Here is a 19,493-nt window from a genome sequence, read left to right as displayed (position 1 = left end):
AGATTTCTCTTTTCACTTCAACTGTGCCCTTAAATTCCGCTTGCAGCATCTCCAGTCACTGCTTCACTTGCCATTCAAATTCGTTCCCTGAAGCTTCTGGTGGGATCCACCCACATCTCTCCAACCTAATCCAGGCTGGTCATCCATGTGCTACACACAGAGTAATGCTTTACAGATTTAGCTCTGCTTTAATTCAGAGGAGGATAAAAAAAGTCATCAGACCACGCTGGTTCCACGTCAAACTCTTCCAAAATCTTCTTTTGATTTGATTATTTTCAAAAATCTTGGCCCGTGCTTGCAGGGAATTGAGACTTTCAATGAGATTAATCACTCTGCTGTCTTCCAGTGCTGCAGTGCTTCTGTCAAGTTTTCAGAGGTTAACACTTTATCCTCAGAGGCACAGGCAAGCATTGTCAACCACATTTTCAAAGAAGGAAATACAGATACAGAGCAGTGTCACTGTTGTCCCAGATGATAACTCAGGCCATCACAGTGTGGGCTGTGCCTACTCTAGCAAACCCCAGGCTTATAATGATTCCTTGCTCAGAATTTAAAGCATAAACTAGTACCAGACAAGCTTTCACTGTATATATATATAAAGATACAACAAGACACTGAGCCTTTCTTCTCATTTAAACACAAGTTAGTCTTCCATATACCCACCAGTCTCCCCTCCCTACTATGTTTGTACATAGCAGCATCACTTCTCTGCAGCGAGATACAGACAAAATATCAGAGGAGGTGATCATGATTTTAAAAGAAAAACTCATGTAAACAAAAATAGATTTACTTTTTTTTGGTACTGGCTCTCGCACACACACACACAAACACCTTTAAATACTAAAAAAACCCTCTGTTATTTTCCTACTCTCCTTGAGAGTTATGAGGATTCACTTATAACAGTGCCAATTGCAGCAGAGCACCGGGGTGTTATTGAGGATGAAGAAAAGACTGAAAGGGAATGCCTACACAATGTATACTGAGCACACTTGGACATATCCCCAATTTTTTTAGTCAATACTTACACAGGAAACAATCTGGGGTTCTGTATCACCTACACAAAGGCAAATGCAGAGGTGAAAACAGTCTGCACCACCAGGATTTTTGATCTCTTCAATGACAGTAAGGATTGCACGTGGCATAAGGCAATGGTGAGTCGGGCTTCACCGTCTTTAAAGTGAATTTTGCCTCAAGAGACGACTGGCAGACACTGAAACAGAACTCACAGATCCTGGTGAGTGCAAACAGCACCCAAACACAGGTAAACACAGAAATTTACAGCTTGAGATTTGCTCACAGCATTCCTTCCTATAAATTGGCTTGTGGTGTAAAAAAAAAAACCCTGAAATTAAACTAGTCTATATGTAAAAAACATGGTGTGCAAGAACATTTCTGAGCCAATGAATCACGTCCGTGACAATCGAGGTAGATTTTCTAGTTCCAAATGTGCCCCATCATATGGTTATTTAAGTTCTCAGCAATGCTAAACACACTTGTGTCTTCAGTCCCTTCCAAGGCAGGCACTTTGGCTAACTCTTGGAGGCAGGAAGTGCATTCTCTTCATCCCCAGGTCGTGCAGGCTGGCTGCTTCCTCTCAGTGTTAAAAATGAGTACCTCAGTCCTCCTGCCATGCTAAAGAAAAGGGAATAATGAACAGCAGTGTCAGAGATGTCTGATGTTACAGGTGCCATTTCATAGCATCCTTTAGTCCTTTCCTTCCACAGGACTAAAGAACACCAGCTCCCATAAATTAGGAGTGACATCTGAGCAGCCAGCCCCAAGCAGGCAAAGATCAATCACCAGTTGCTCACACAGATTCACACACACAGAGATGTTACAGCTCATCCAAGCACAAAAAGCAACAGCTCACGAGTCAGAACTTGAACATTCAATGTGCACAACTTATTCAGTCAGTGCTCTCACTTCCCACACCACTGGGGTTTTGCTTGCAAGCCTGGCAGCTCAGAACTGCTGCTCATTTAAAAAAAAAAAATCAATTCAATCCCACACAGTAAAACTTCACAGTTTTACTAATACTTCCACAGTTAAGACTCTACCACAGGGTTCAATACCTGAAAAAATTCAATATCTGAAAACAGACATGATAAAATGTGTCTAACTAACTGTAATGTACTTTTACCTCCCGAGGCAGGGCTTCATCAGGTCAAAACTGCAGCACCCAAATGGGCCAAATCAAACAACCCTTAAATCTGCAGCTCACTGAGAAATGTTCAGCTCTGACAAATAAAGGCTATTCAATTTGCACTTACCAAATATTTAGGCCTATAAAGTTTAGCACAGAGAATATGTAATCTCCACCAATCAACATTCCAATGTAAGCGATGGATATATTCTGAAAGGAAAAAAAAAAGTCAGGCATTTATTTAATTCAGGTTTCATCCCCATGAATATAAGTGATATCAACTAAATTACTTTTCTAGGGAAACAGATTTACTCTGTTACTGACCACTCTAAAATCAGTGTTTAAATTCCTTTCATGTGATGTCAGCCTTATGGATAATGTAGGAATGAAACAGAATAATAAAATCAGCATGTTTTCTAAATGCATGCAATGCACTGAGAGTGATTTTCTGGGTTAAAAAAAAAAAGAAAAAAAAGAAAATCAGCCACTTGATATTAGGCAAAATGGAGCTATGGCCACCTTTTGAAATCTACTTCTTAATAATCTTTGGAAGGCTCCCTTTAAATCCCATTTCTTAAAAGTGCGTTTTGGGTTCTCAAGCATAAAAAGGACACTTAAAAGTTACAATAAAATTCCTTTATTATTACTTTAAAAGGTTTATCTGCTTATTTTGCCAGCTAAATGTGCACTGAAAGCACTGGGCATCAGTTCCAGACAGGCACAGTTTAAAGTTAAAGATTCTAACTCTCACCCACCCCCTTCAAGTTTTGGAAAAAATGTCTCCTAAAAATAGAAAGGAAGCTATAGAACTGTGTGATCATTTCACCAACACTTTGTTGCTTTCAGATGTTTTTGCACCTAACCTGGACAACAACATCATTCCTACCAGCCTCTGCTGGACTCTGCAGCATCATAAACTGCTTCTCAACTTTAAAGCTGCACAAAGTGTCTCAAGGACTATTACAGCTCAGAAAACAGAAACTGTGTTGCTCTGACTTAATATATGCAGACATCTAAAATGTAAAGAACACTTTCAGGGCCACAGGATGAAAACTACTACATTAATCTTGCCAGCTTTCAAAAAAGGGGAAAAAAAAACCTGTGGAAAGTGCAGCACCATCCTCCTTTTGCAGGTTTTGCTGTGCTGGAGGTATTGTTTTCCTTAGTCACCCACCTAAGGGGTGACCTTGAGGACTGTTATTGCTGTGCCTGAACTAGTTTGGATTCTGATAGGGTTTGGCCCACAACTGCACCAGTTTTATCTCCTGCTAAAGCTGTTCCAGGTGCCTGGGCAGTCAGAGATGTTCCCAGCTCAGACAAGTTGGCCTCAACAACAGCAAGGAAGCTGCACTGGTTTTAAACTAAACCCTGTCAGAGAAAACAGACTGTAAAGACACCAAGTTTTTAAGAAACCAATTTTTTAAGATGTGCATGTTTTGCTCCTGATCAAATTGATCAGAATTTGTACAAGCCAAAACGAAACAGTCCATTCAGCTGGAAGACAAATTCTCACACAGAGGCTGAGGCAGTCAAACAAAAAGGAATATGCTCCTTACTTCAGCTTAGTCTGTGTCAGTTCACCTGCATTTGCAGCAGGCCACCTTGACTAACACACAATAACCTGATAAAGAACTGAAGCAGGTAGTACCTGATGAAATGTGGTTAAATGTAAGTTTTTAAATGAAATTGGTTAGAGCTATTCTTGTAGGAAAACAAAATATAAACCAACACTAACATTGCTTTCTGGGGCACACATGAGCTTCAGTGGAAGAGAACAAGGTCACTCTGTGGTGTGACCCTGCTGGGCACAAGCAGTGTCTCACTATTAGCTCTCATTTTGACTTTCCATCTCAGAGTATAATTAGAATCACTGCTGAGCCAATGCTATTTGAGCATTCTTGTTTCCCCTCTTCTGCTCCATAACTCACCTTGATGGCACCAACTACTGTCGTCGTGAGTGCAGAATTGTAATGACTGCATAGGACAGTAGAATACATCAAGAGAAACCTAAATAACAGAGAAAATTTTATAAATTCTTCCCAGGGAGCTCAGAAGTTTAGCAACACTTTTGAGATGTTCAACATTTTCTGGGTCAGTATTTTTCTGGGATCTTCAATCCCACCTGTTTCAAACCCTAAAAAAAAACAAACAAACCCGTGGATCTATATTTTAAGTTAAATATTCAAAATATGTGCTTGAGCTCCAGCAGAGCCATCCCTCTTCTCTGTGCTTTTTAAATGTCAGTTCTTGAAATTAATTCGACCCCTTGGTTGGTGATGTGTGGAAGAGAAAACAAGATGCAACTCATTCTTCTGTTCTTCGTTTGACTCTGCAGTTCCAGCAGGAACAAAGCATTGGTTCACTGCTTTTTGAGTCTCCCACACTTTCCCCAGCTACTTTACAGAACAAACACACTGAAACAGTTCCTATACTGAAGGACTTACGTGCCATTAACTGCAAAACATTTAAATGATCAGAAGAGACAGACAGAAGAGAGAGTACAGAAAGTACAAAGCTAAATATCAGGTTGTTAAGCACTGTATTGTGAGGTCAACAACACAGATAGTACTGAAACAGTTATTTAAAACATTAGAAACAATTAAAAGACACAACAGAAGCCCGGGGGGAAAAAAACCCATCTTCTTTGAACTCTAACATAACTTATTAGTGAGTCTTACATTTGAGATTTGCAATTTGAAACACTGTCACAAAAACATCTTGCTTGATTCCCCCTGTGTCCTTACCCCAAAAAGCAGGAAAGAGTAAATTGAAAGAGAAATAAAAAATTTGTCCAGTGCTGGAAACGTATTGCCTATTAAAAAAAAAAAAGAGAGAGAGAATTATGTGCTATATAATCAGCTGTAAACACACATAAAACGTGCTTAATACAAAAATGTGCAAAATCACAAAATACATTTAATTCATACTAAAATTACAAATAATTTATACTACTACTGGAAACAGTTCAGTGCATTTAGCTGTCCTCATAGTGGACCAGCTGGTGAAAGAGAAGTGAATAATGGGACACTCAAAAACTACAGTCTGCATGAGGTGTTAGCTGTCGTTCCACAACTAGCCAGAGGAGCAGAAGGAATGTCCTTATCACACAGGCATGGTACTGATGTTTTGACTGGCAAAAGACACATGCTGTGCATTGTCTGTGATGGAGTAGGACAATAAGTCCTGCTAGGATAAAAGCTGGCCTGGAAATCTGATAAATACCTGTGATATCTACAATAATTTGCTCACTTTTCGTCAGTATTTTTCCGTTTTCTCCCTTTTTTTCTGTGATTAAATTTCTGTCACATTGACACTGGTTACCTGCATCATTTAACAGGACTTTTTTTTTGAGTGACCAAGCCAATGCAATACACAACAGGCAAACTGGATCTCTCTGATATATATTTATTCTTTTCAGGTAACTGAGCATTAAGAATGCAAAATGTAGGTTATCAAACTAGACTAAGACTAAACAGAAATCTGTCCTGCACACCAAAATGAGAGAAGGACTGGAAATGTCCTTGTGTTTCCAATTTTATTTTAGAGCATGTGGCAAACACATAGTGTAGTTGGATTATCAACCAAATTGCTCCAGCTGAGACACACACATTAGTTCTCAAACAAAGCCTCATATGAGGACTACCACACAAATTCACCTTCTTGTTAAGTGAATAATCACAAGTTCCTACCTGTGAAGGGCAAGTCCAAGTCACACTTTTCATATACTAGTCAGTAACATGGATGTAGAATTACCTCTTTAGAAACAAACAAAAAGCCCACACCCTTCCCAAGTGGAAAAAACCTGAGCTAAGCAAAGTTGTCAGTCTGAGATATGCAATACTTACCTGCTGAAAGTCTCCAGTGGAAAAGCTAATAATAACTGTTGGAACCACCATGAAACAAGCATTATAGAACAGGACACCGTATTTTCCCAGCTCCTGTGAAAAAATGGAAGATGGTGTTTGGAACTACAAGCCACTTGGGAGCAAAATACTACATATGACTCTGGCAATCTTCCTGACATTATTGTCAATGAGCAGACAGGACATAACACATTTCAGTTTAAAACACAGCCTTGTGATCCTTGGATTCATTGTTTCGTACTAAGCTTAATTTCCACTTCAGGCCTTTCTTTCTTTTACATAAATGTCACTTAAAGTGTGTTTCTAGCCAAAAAGTCATCTTCCTTATATAAATATATATCAAATTCACATGTCAACAATTCATTTATGGTTTGGATTAATTTTTTTATTTTTTTATTTTTTTGCCAAAAGCAAGGTTTTAAAGTAACCACAAACTCTGCCTAGGAGACCTGGGAGAAACTGAAAAATATACTGTTTGTTTACCTAAGCCTGGCCAGTGATTCAAATAACAAATTTTCCCAGGCTGTTCTGTATTAAAGACGCATATATCAGCAGAAATGTGAAAGTAAATGAAACTGTTTATCAGTTCATAACTGTTAAGTACATAAAATTACATAACAAGTAATTTTATCGTACTGTTATCGTATTGTCATAAAGTTAAACTCAATCTAATCACCCCACAGTTACCTTTGGATCGATTTTCTGCTTTGTGTAAACTCCATTTGCTGCTGTGAAGATATCATTCAGCAACACAAAGATGTAGCCCTCCAGATTGAAAGACAGATCAGACCTGGGGAAGAAACATTACACTGTAAATAAGCAAACAGTATGCATTGCATTGCATTGCCTTGCTCGCCCAGAGGGACACTGTAAATGAGGATATGCAAATCCTGACAGCTCCAGCAAGTCACAGGTTTTGCTTCAAGCATTCTTTTTGTAAGTCAAAGTAATCTACATTCACAAATGAGCCACTGGAGAGTTCCCAGCAGTCAGTGTGAAAGTGGCAGGAAATGTTCAGTTTTCATTCAGTGAAAAATTCCACCCATCTCAGCCCTGACAACCAGCCCAATTATTACTGAGTGTACTTACCTATTACTTTTAATACAAAAAGTAGCTAGGGAATAAAGTCTGACTGTTTGTTACAGTCAGGCCAGACATATTGTCATCCTTTCTGTTTCGACTAGTTACCTTGTGGATATAGGGTAATTCACTTAATAGGACATGGCTCTATCTGAGTCACATCACATGGAAATTATCTACCCTTGCACACAGCCAAGAAAAAAACCAAAAAACCCCATTACATTTCCAATTAGGTAAAGGAATATTCAAACAGAAAGCAAGCACAGGACAACAGCATATGAGTGCTTTGTGAACTTAATCTCACAATTGAACTCATTCAAAGTGATTAAAAAAATAGACAATACCTAACTCAATATCTGACAATCAGAAAAATCAGTCTTTCTATCCAGGACAGGAATATTATTTTTTTCTAAGAATATTAAAATACACTGGTACCATGAAATAAAAGCAACATTCCTCACACAGCTTTAGCTTGCTTCATTTATGATCCTGCAAACATGGAAAACCCAGAGGTGAAAACAGAAGCACTCAAATACTTGCAGCAGGAATCAAAATATTCCTGCACCTCCCAGCGATGTCAGCAGAGAGATTTTACAAATCAATTTATTCCAGAGTAACTGATCTAAGCTTAGGTTTACTTGGAACTAAACCAGGGAAAAAACCTTCTGTTTTCCCTCCCCTCATAACAAGGTTTCATGTAACAAACTAAAACCTTACCCAGCTGCTATGAAAGCCCCAAGAATGATGGCAAACACGCTGACTATAATACTCAGTGGGTACCGTTTCCTGCGGGCAAAAATTAAGACAGTTTCACATTTTCATTATTTGAAGAGGAGATTCAGTGGCTGTCTGCCTGAAAAGCTTCAAAGCAATTAGTAGTCACAGAACATTTGACAGGAGGGCAAAGTCTTGATAACCTGACAGAAGCAACGTGGTTGCCCACGTGCCACGCTGTCAGACCTTGGCCCCTCAGAACAGAGACTGAAAAAGCACCATGAGCATTCTGCTACTGGATAATCACAGAAGTAAATACTAAAGGTTTCAAGGAACAGCGCTGGAATAAACCAATTTAATGCATATTGGTATTCATAATGGACATACTGCAGTGTCTTGCAGCAATCCAATAAGGGAAAATCACTGTATATCTCTCAGGTAGTTTTTCATATCACCTTTCCTGGGGAAGATGCCGTACAACACATTATCTGGGCTGTTTTTCAAACAGATACTTATTTTGAAGTCAAACTGAAACTTGGTACATGAAAGGGAAAGCACAGAGCTTATGATATTCTTCACTACCACAGTGCTGCCACAAAGCAGTGAAAAGCATTGTGTAAAACTGTTCTTTCTTTTATATATCTACATTACTGTGTTTGGAAATGCCTTAAGTGCTCATTTTTCACACCACATATGATATGCCTTAGAGGCATCTCCCTAGTCCTTAGTCTGCCAGGCTAGCCTGAGAGAGGAGATCCATCAAAACAAAACCTACAGTGCTCTTGGAAAAATGCTCTTGGAGAAATCCCGTGTGTCAAAGGAGCCCAGCCATGGATCATGGTCCCAACAATAAAGCTGTATGGAGGCTCTGGACATATTAATCTTTGATCATAACAGTAACAAGCCATACCTTGACTGTTTTTCAAGGCCTGACATAAACCTGCACAGGCTCTCTGGAGTCCTTTCATCTTCAGCCCTGAGGAAAAACACTGTCCTAGGCTCCTAAGCTTCCCCTAGGAGGGATGTTGGGATGCTGCTTGCACTCACAGACACGTGGCTGCAGAGCACATCTGACAATCTCACTGACTTATTTTTCCTCACGTGCCTGTGGGAGTCTTCAGACTCAGCAAGTTCTGCTTTCCCTGTGAGAACTTACAACTGCAAAGAATACCAGAGCATCTCCAAATATGAGCCACACTGATCAGCTGCTGCTTCAGCCAAAAGGAGATGACAAGTCTACTTGGGGGCCTTCTGGAAAGCTTGACCATCACTCTCTTGTTGCCTGGGTTCAGCTTCAGCAAGTTTTTTTTTCCCCTTGTGGCTTCATCTTAATCCACCACCAGCCATGTGGATAGAACTATGAAGATGTAGACAAAATAATGTGTATTTATACTATCACCACTGTTTTGAGACGTAAGGACTTGTTTGTTTGAAGCAGTTTGCAGATTAGGGGCCTTCCAGACGAGATTAAAAGTGTCTGAGTCGTGTCTGCTTACCTGAATCCTGTGCAACAACAGCCAAGAGAGATGTCTAAATGAAAGCAAGATTTTTTTTTCTGCATTCACTAAAATCTATGTATTTGTGTCTTAAAAAACCCCCACTTTCTTTGCTTTTCTCTATTTGTCAGCACAAATCACTCAATCAATATTCTGATGAGCTGTCACAAGTAATCCATTTGATATGATCTAAAATAAAGGTATCTTAAATGAAAAAGAAACAAAACAAAACAAAAAGGATCACCCAAGTATGATGATTTCCAGCAGTAAAGTAAGTGGAATGGTAAACTTCCTGAGCACTGTAAACATCGGCAAACTGTCAAAAAAACAAAATAAAAATCCAAGCATAATATCAGATTAACAACATTCTTATGTTCTAATTCTTATTTTACTAAACAGAAGATGGAACCATTAGTCCAGCAGTAAAAAACCAAAACAAATATCCAGTCACTTAGCATCAGTCTGACATTAGACACAGATTAGATAACCAAATTGTTGAAAAATAACAAGCTTTGATAATTTGTAAGCCAGTGCAACTGGCTACCATCTAAAGGTCCCTCTGCATTCGTGAAATGGAATTTAATAGATATTTTCTACCTAGCATAACCCCATGAAATTTTTTTTTTCAAAATTCATGAGCAGGGTTAAGTAAAAATTATTTCTATTATAAACTTAGGGGATTGACAATAAACCTGTCTCTGAAAACATGTAAAAGAAATAAAATACAAAGAAAACATGCTTAGTAAACAAGATGTACCTTCAAAAAAGTAAAACAAATCCATGGCAAAAAATATCAGAGCAAGTACAAGAAACATGAAAGGTGGGACCAGCTGCAACTACCAAACTGTCACTTTTCAGCAACATATGGTTGATCTTCATGAAGTAATGCAGTTGGAAATCTTTTTGATTGAGAAAACGCATCTGACTTTGGAAATCTGACAGCATGGCCATATGGACCAATTAATCCTCTGCTTAAGACAGCTATTACCAACTGCATTAATAAACGATACAAATCCTAACACAGGGTTTTATCAGTTTAAAACAGATATTTTTGAGTTATGCATTGGATCATCTACACCTTCCAGACAGCCCAAACTAGCTGGAGAATTCCACAGCATAAACAAATGTCACATATCGTAACAAAATGTGCTGTAACAAAAGGTTAATGGCAGGAACACTGCAGCCATTTTTATTTTTCTGTTATAAAAATTAATTGTGAACAGTAAATCCAAGAGAGGTATATCAGCCACAGGAGAGGGAGATGGTGCACTTATGTTTAGAATACCCTACTAAACATTTAAAATTACAGTCAGGGGGAAAGTGAAAGAAAAACCCACGAATCAAACTTTTACAGGATTGGAATTGCTTTCACATTCACAATGGCTGAAGTGCTGCCAGGGACAGCACTGCCTAAGTCTTTATGTCTGCCTGAACAGTCACTTCAGTGGAACAACTTCTGAGTGCATACAACAAAAAGTTGCAGAATCAGGCATCTACTGTTCCTAGCTGGAGAAAATTAATTCTCCAATTACAGAGAATTAATAAATAGAAATGTAAACAATAAAAAGAAATAAAAAGAAATGTAAACAAGTTAAAAGTCATACATGGGGGACCTCGTTGCTCTCTACAACTACCTGAAAGGAGGTGGTAGTGAGGTGGGGGCTGGTCTCTTCTGCTGTGCCTGCAGTGAGAGGACAAGTGGAAATGTCCTTAAGGTGAGACAGGGGAGATTCAGATCAGATATTAGAACAAATTTTTTTACTGTTAGGGTGGTCAGGCATTGGAATAGGTTGCCCAGGGAGGTGGGTGGTGGATTCATCACCCCTGGAGGTGTTCAAGAGGCATCTGGATCTGGCTCTGGGTGATGTGGTTTAGTGGTTCAGGGGTTGCAGTGGTACTGCTGGGTTGACAGTTGGACTTCATGATCTTAAAGATCTCTTCCAGCCTTGACAATTCTATGGTTCTATGATTCTATTTCTTTCCCAGCATCTCTCTCAAAGTTAGGAAAAGCAATAAACCTGCAAAATTCCCTGTTTTGGTTTAGCTTGCAACAAAAAGAACCCTAGGAGCCTGCAGTAACACATAAAGAACCACCCCAATGGCAGTGCATCATCCCCCAGTCCCCATGCAGCCACCACGTTCCTGCCTTCCTCTTCCACAGGAAATTTGGTCATTCAATCTATGCTGGGCACATAACTTGCACCTTTTTAGCACCAGTGTGGAAGCAACTCTCACTAATCCATGCTGACAGGCACACAGGAGTCTGGGAGCCCTTCAGCAACGCCCCCTAAAAACCTACTTTTGGGGCTCTATGACCACCCCACTACCCAGCAATTCTCCCACCTCTTGGTGATTCCTAAATACCTCCAATGACATCATGCTACCTCTTTACCTTATGCTTCTTCCTTCAGAAACATCTCAGGAGTTTTCCAGCTCTCTGGTTAGGACGCCCATGAAAAGCTGGGCACTTGGGTGTGAGGGGAAAGTGGAAGCACTTCCATGGTCACATAGAAAAATTGTGATTTTTACGGCAGTACAGGCCTGGCTAAGCTCCTTTTAAAAGAAGCAGGCACCTTGTAAACAGATCAATTGATTGGGTAAGAATTTCCCAACAGCACAAGGGGTTTAGAGAGACAGACAGACACCACATGCATTTAAGGCCCTACCCAATGCTCTCCTTTAGTGTTTGCTTTTTACCTCACAAGAGAAAAGTCTTTTACCTCACAAGAGAAAAAACAGTCTACTTATAACTTCCATTTACTGTACCTGAGTTTGCTGGTACTTGATAATCCACTTATGTGGTTTCCAACATAAATCAGAGGCAGAGGAAACAACTGTGATAAAATTAAAAGCACAATTCAGATTATTATGTGTTGAAGCACTGCTGAGAAACTTTACTTGATAGAATTTGGTACCCATATCAGATGTACTTTTAGCAAGAAAGAGGGGTTTTTTTTGAGGGGAAAAAATGTGACTATGCTGCAAACTCATTTGCAGCTCAAATTTATGTGACCATTCACAACCACAGATTCACTGATTCATTAGAAGAGTTGAAATCTACCTCTAATAGGACTTAGACTCCATTTAGAGTAAACATTGGTCAGTTTTATTTTAATTACTATAATCCTCAGATTAATACCCACTCTAATATTTAATTTTAGGTATAAATACTAATAACAGTAGCTAAATAAGCAAGTGAACAGGTGGCATAAAACAACGAATAAACTGTAAGTATGCTGTGCTTCTCTACAGACTCCACATATATTAGTAAGCCTGGAAGTTACAACATTGTAGATCTACCCAACAAATCATGTTATGCAAGACATTAGAAAGGAAAGATAAGTATTTAGGGGTAAATTAAACTCTTCTAGCATAAAGAGACTGACTTGCAATACAGAGAAAAAAATAACAGAACTTCAGAGCCTTAAGAAAAGAAGCCAAGGGATCTCCACACAATACTCAGCTGCAATTCAAAGCTGTTTATTTTCCTGTTACAGAAAAATTGCAGTGTCAGAGAAGGGGTGAGGCTGGAATTTGCAGAGGACAAAAACCAACTAAAGTAATCAATGGGGACAAAGGTAGTGTGTGCAGTCAGTCCCATTCACTGTCAGTCAGGTGGAGCTGGAATGGCAGGAAGACAAAACAGACCTCTATCCTAATAACTGCTGCTGTTCCTACACAAGCTTCAGGAGATAAAATGTGGTCTGCTGGAAAAGCACACAGAGAAGTGGGCTGCATTTTATCTATGTTAAAAATTCTGCATTTCTTTTACAGCAGGTGAGAAGAAAAGTGAAGTAAAAGTTAACTATAGTTAACCGAAGTTAACTTTTAAGTGAAAGTAACAGTAAAAGTTAGGACTATAAAGAAAGCAGGAGCATAAGTAACAATAAATATGCAGCTTGTCAACATAAGTTTGCAAAAATTTTGTAATGCACTATCTCTTTTGCAGACTTTTTTTGGAACATTTTGGTTTATTTCATTTATAGACCGAACACAGGGAGGACATTATATTATCTTTCCTCTGAAACTCATCCATTATAAAGACAAAATTACAACATCCAGCACGACACCAGAGACAAGTAAATCATATACTTAAAAAGGGTCAAGAACTCCAAAGCTTCTTTGCTAAAATAAGCATTTCACTACTTTAAAACTCTAGCTGAAAGCACTGAAGACATAAACCATTACAGGAGTGAAAAGTAATGATTATCTTAGTGTCAAAGGAGAAGTTGTCAAAAGGATGAAGAGCTGGTCTAAGGGTTATTTAAAAAGCAAATAAATAAGCAATGAACAATCCAGCTGATTCACTGTGACTGGTCAAATCCAGCACTACAAGCAATATGAAAGTCCTGGGTGCTACAGTCCATCCAGGGAAGTCTTCCAAAGGACAGATATTACTGGGATAAAGAAAATGGGAGCTGTGCTGTGCTAGTGCCTTTGTCCTGACATTAAAGTGAAGGCAACAGCAGAGAGGGAGCACAGTGGGACTGAGGGAGGTGGAGGGAAGGAACTTCTCAAGGTCTCAGTAAGTCTATCCTCTGGGAAACCTTCTTATTTCTTATTCTGGAATAAAGAAGGACTGTCCATTTTATGATTGACACCACAGATTTTCCTCCAAGACCTTTTACACGCAGAAATGCCAATGATTTCAACCTGCATTAAGAGTGAACAAGTCTGCAAGACGTCCAGAGAAAACCTCACGTGGACAAGACAAGATTCTGCAATGAAGATGCTGGCTTGAAAAGATACAGGAAACCACCTCTGTACCTCTGAGCAAACACCAACCAACACCATGCAGCGAGACCTAAATTCACAGGCTAAGGCATCAGAGTAAAACTCCAGCAACGTTGCACATTGATGCAAAAATCTACAAGGATCATTGCTGCAGCCATTTCACATCCTGGTTCCCAAACTGAGGTAACAGGAGATCCTCTCCTATTTGCTCTGGCCTGCTTCTTTAGACCATATACACTTAAGGTCTGTACAATGCACCCAGCTGCTACCTGCAGTATTTTCAGTGGGCATTATCTTAGCCCCTCCTATGGAACATAAATCTTACATTTGGAGTCAACTGTTGTTCAGGCTTTTCATCTATCACGTGTTCTTTTCCTATTGTTTCATCACGTGCTCCATTCAGATTTCCAAGCAGCCCTTCTCCCTTCATGCTGGGTGCAAAAGTCTTTGTCACAAACTCCTATCTCCCATTGATCCCACAGAGAGCTGTATACATCAGGAAAACACTTCTGGAATATGAAAGGGTTCATCCAGCTGTATGAAGGTACAGCACCCTTTCCCATCTACTCCATAACCAGATGGCACCAGGTTTCTCTGCAAACAGAGCTTATCCCTACAGCCCAAACACACGAGAATATTGCAAAGAATTTAAAACTACCAAATTCAATATTAAACGAAACATAGATACAAAAATCCCACTTGACAAACAAATGTAATTTTTTTTTGTCTGCATAGGAAAGAATGCCACTATAAGAAATAACTCCTTGCTATTAATATCAGGACATAGGTAATTCTTACCTTCACAGGTATACTTTTGTCAAAATCAGGGAAGTGAACAATATTATTTAATTTTGACACATACAAGATAAGTATAGTGGCTGCCATCTAAACAAAAAGAAAAAACAAGAGAAGTCATGTAAGAGCAAAATTGTAATGTATGAATAAAAGAACTGCTTCAAAGACAAAACCTTTACATGCAATTAACAAATGCTATGTATTATGTATTTCTCTCAAAGAACAACACAGCATGCAATTAACAAACTGAAATGACTTTATTCTTACCAATTTTGCCAGCTATTTATTTAAAAGCAAAATATACACATGCACTTTCCTATCTGAAGAAAATTGGTGGCACTCTGTGAAACAGTGCATGTTGAGAGGGAGCTGAAAAATAAAACAGGACACAATCCCAGATTAACCACGAGATTTTTACTCAAAGAGTTGTTTAGTCTGCAAAACCACTCCTAAAGCTTTGTTTTTGGTAATGCAAGACAGTGGCTGTGCATTGATCAGTCTGTAGACAGTATCAGGAAGACATAATACAGATACAGACAGAATGAAGGTGAATATCTTAGCAATCACATATCACACCACAAGTGTTAATGCTGTCCTCAGAGAGTAAAAAAAAAGGTAAAATTTTCCTTGTACAAAAGTACAGTAGTTGAATATTTAGAGAATGCAGTGGAGTCATGTTCTGCAGACTAAAGCAGAATTATACCATATTTTATGCACTTCACAAAGTGTGCAGGGAAATCTTGGAAGGATCAGTCAACAAAAAAAAAAGGAAATGCCATTAAGCCTTAGGTTCTGCAATGAAACAGAGCCACAGCATCACATGGATTATTGCTGCATTTTGTAGTCTTCCACTGAAACATGATCTGTGGTTCCTTGAGCAGCCTGGGTGTGTAAAACTCTTCCTCCCACTTACAAAGACTTTACAAGACATTTTAGTGTCTCCAGCACCAAACAGCAGAGACGTCAGGCCATATTTTAACCTCTTCCTCACTACCCCCTGGCATGTAACCCTGGCAGAAAGCAAATCCTCTTTAAAATGTATTTGCCTAAATAAAAAAAAGCTTGCTTCAAGGCTCTGTCTTTCCCAGTGATCCCTCTGCAGTCACACATTCTTCTTTATGGACCACGCCTGCAAACATTTGAACTTTTTTTTATTTTGTTTTATTACTGACAACAAAAATAATAAAAAACATTTCTGCTGCAGCACTGTGACTTGCAAATAAAGCAACAGAGAATCAAAATTTTGGTGCTATTGGAAAACTGTTAGGAGATGGGGGACATATTTATGAGGAAATACATGGTTTTGCTACAAAGAGGGGCAATATCTAATATAATCCACAAATGCTCAAGGACTCTTACAGGATGTATGCACTTTCTAGAACAAACCTTAGCAGTTTTGAAGGCCTGATCTCCTAATTACTGAGCTTCTCAAGGAGAAATAAATGGCATTTCCAGTCTTTTATGTGACTCTTTTCAGGCAATAATTTTGACTTGAACTTACAACTTCCCAGTTCTCCATAAAGCAAATTACAGTTCCTTCCAGTCTATCTAATCCAGAAGACAAGCAGTTCAGTATAACTGGGATTTACGCCCTCTAAAATCTAACTCTATTTTCATTAGTTTAACTTAAAAAATAATGAATATGTAAAGTATGCTTTACTTGTGAACATACCTGTCCAATTCCAAGAAACACTGGTGATGGGAAGCTGAAAAGCATTAAGAGATATTTAATACTGAGGAATGGAAAAACAACAATTAGGAAAAAAAAAGTTTAAATTTAATACCAAAATCAACAACTGACGGAATGACCAGCCTGTGTTTCAGAAGTGCTCAGGACTACACTTATTGTAGTCCTGATATTTTATTTATGCAGCAAAACACAATCCAGATAATATTGGAAATGCACAGGCCATCAATTCTAAACTGCTAATAGTTTGGGGGACATTTGTAAGTGAAGGTAACACACTTGGTGAACTCTTTAACAATGCATCATTTTTTGAGTGGCCTCACATACAAATTATGCATTCTGAGAAGGTACAGTAACTTAAATCTCTTGCACTTGCCCTAACTTGGAAGCTTATCTCTGCAGTCCAAATGCACTAGTAATATGTTTTTGTGAAAATCAGATTCCTGGGTAAATGTTGTAGGAACATCCCTTGTCTGCTAAAGGGCTACATTCCTACCAAATCCTACCATTCCCTTCAGCTTCAGTTAGCTTTAGCTGAAAGCATGGATAGAATCATAAAATGGTTTGGATTGGAAGGGGCCTTAAAGATCATCTCGTTGCAGTTCCCTGTCATGAGCAGGGACACCTTCCACTATTCCAGGTTGCCCAGAGCCTCATCCAGCCTGGTCTTGAACAGCTCCAGGGATGGAGAGTCACAGCCTCTCTGGACAACCTGTCCTAGTACCTCACCATCCTCACAGTAAAGAATTTCTTCCTAATATTAATATAAACCTGCCTCTTTCAGCTTAAGGCCTTCCCCCTTTGTCCTATCACCACATGCCTTTGTAAAAAGTCCTTCTCCAGCTCTCTTGTAGCCCCCTTAAGGTACTGGAAGGCCACAATAATGTCTCAGAATCTTCTCCAGTCTGAACAACCCCAATTCCCTCAGCCTGTCTTCACAGCAGAGGTGCTCCAGCCCTGTGATAAGTTTAGTGGTCCTCCTCTGGACTCATTCCAGCTCCTCCTTGTGCTGGAGGTCCAAGACCTGGACACAGCCCTCCAGTGGGGCCTCATCAGAGCAGAGGAGGGAGAATCCCCCCCCTGGACCTGCTGCTCATGCCCCTTTTGATGCAGGCCAGGATACAAGTGGCCTTTTGGGATGCAAGCACACATTGCCTGCTCATATTAAGCTTTTTGTCCACAAACCCCAAGCTTTTCTCCCCAGGGCTAGTCTGAATCCATTCTCCTCCCAGGCTGTATGTGTGCTTGGGATTGCCTCAACCCAGGGGCAGGACCTTGCACTTGGCCTGGCTGAACTTCACGAGCACCACACAGGCCCACCTCTCGAGGCTGCCAAGGTCCCTCTGGGTGTCATCCCTTTCCTCCAGTGTGTCAACCACACAAATCTGCACTTGATCCCAGCCTCCACATCACCAACAAAGACATTAAACAGCGCCAGTCCCAACACCTGTCTCCAAGGACAACACTCATCACCCTCCACTTGGACACTGAGCCGTTGACTGCAGCTCTTTGACTGCGACCATCCAGCCAATTCCTCATCCACTCAGTGGTCCATCCACCAAATCCACGTCTCTCCAGCTTAGAGACAAGGAATGCCATGTGGTCAAGTACTCTGCACAAGTCCAGGCGCCCTTCCCTCATCCACCACTGCTGTAATCCCGTTGTAGAAGGCTCCCAGATTTGTCAAGGCATGATTTGCCCTTTGTGCAGCCAAATCACCTCCTTATTTATCATGTCCCTTAGCACAGTTTCCAAGAGGACCTGCTCTGTGATCTTGCCAGGCACTGAAGGGAGACTGACCAGCCTCCCTGGATACTAAATTATTAGTTCTAGAGAACTAATTATTAGTAATACTAATAATATTAATAATACTAAGTATACTAATAATACTAATTAACATCCACACCACAGGTCCCTGGATATCCCTGGATTCAGATACTCAAAAGTTAGGAAGGCAGAAACTTTAGCAGAACACCTGAAAAGCCTGAGTGTCTCCATTTCCCCCCCCCAAATGTACATCAAGTTAAAACTACTCAAAGTATGGCAGTAACTGGCCATTCTCCATCTGCACACTGAGAGATGTTATATACAGTTCCTGTGTGTTCCAACAGCAGCGAATGTTAGAAAATAACAGCCGGCTTGGCTTTCAAACTTTTCTTTTTCCTTTTGTTTTTTTTCCTTGTTCTGATTTTGGTACATCATGAGCTAAACCACAGCAAAACTAGAGCAAAGATAAAGTAAAATATATTAATGGTGAGAAAAATCACAGCCACGTGACAGTCACAGAATATCCTGAGTTGGAAGGGACCCACGAGAATCATCGAAGTCCAAGTGTTAATCCAGATTGGCAAAGGAATTGGAGAGGAATGCTCAAGTTCCTCTGTTTCCCGAGCTGCAAGAGAATGGAAAGCGCAAGAGGTTTGCAGTTAATGCTTTACACGATGCCAATTATCACAACGATCCCACATCGCGGGATGTGGAGCGATGGGAATTAGCCCCGTCAACTCAAAACACTTTCAGTGTTTTTACGACTAAGCAGTTTTACGAGGTTCACTTTTCATCTCTGAAAAAGAAGAAGGAAGGCAACAAGTCCGTTCGGGAGGCACAGCCGCGGGACCAGGGCCCGCGGGGCGGAACATCCCGGCACGGGTCGGTGCGAGCCGGGGAGCCCGGGACCGAGCGGGCCCGGCCCTCACCTGGCAGGCTGAGCTCACCTGTAGGCGCTGAGCAGCGCCTTGTTGACCAGCACGATGAGGAAGGAGCACGTCCCGTAGAACAGCGCCGAAAGCACCCTGGGCAGCGCCGGGGCCGCCGCCGCCTCCCCCGCGGCCTGCCCGGCGCTCATGGCGGCCAGGAGGGGCCGAGCAGGGGCCGCCGCTGCCCCGCTCCGATCCCGATCCCGCCGCTGCTGCTGCTGCTGCTGCTGCTCCTCCTCCGCCCCGGCCCGGCCCGGCCCCGAGCGCGGCCCGGGCGCGCCGGGG

At 40.5% G+C, this 19,493-nt stretch overlaps 1 protein-coding gene across 1 annotated transcript; it reads right to left on the bottom strand.

The window, feature by feature from the left end:
• Positions 1–1,048: 1,048 nt before the first annotated feature.
• SLC35D2 (solute carrier family 35 member D2) lies at positions 1,049–19,394 on the bottom strand. Its single transcript, XM_027708577.1, has 12 exons — positions 19,227–19,394; positions 16,498–16,531; positions 14,829–14,915; positions 12,063–12,130; positions 9,541–9,612; positions 7,804–7,872; positions 6,694–6,796; positions 5,989–6,081; positions 4,888–4,955; positions 4,072–4,150; positions 2,271–2,353; positions 1,049–1,632 (listed from the first exon to the last, which is right to left on the bottom strand). The coding sequence occupies exons 1-12, from the start codon at positions 19,355–19,357 to the stop codon at positions 1,530–1,532; spliced, it is 990 nt and encodes a 329-aa protein (XP_027564378.1). The 5' UTR covers positions 19,358–19,394; the 3' UTR covers positions 1,049–1,529.
• Positions 19,395–19,493: the final 99 nt, after the last annotated feature.

This window comes from Neopelma chrysocephalum, unplaced genomic scaffold (genome assembly GCF_003984885.1).
Source record: "Neopelma chrysocephalum unplaced genomic scaffold, ASM398488v2 Primary Assembly neopelma1_96362, whole genome shotgun sequence".
Taxonomy (NCBI): domain Eukaryota; kingdom Metazoa; phylum Chordata; class Aves; order Passeriformes; family Pipridae; genus Neopelma; species Neopelma chrysocephalum.
The sequence above is the reverse complement of the archived record's forward strand: the minus strand, read 5'-3'. Positions and strand labels throughout refer to the sequence as shown.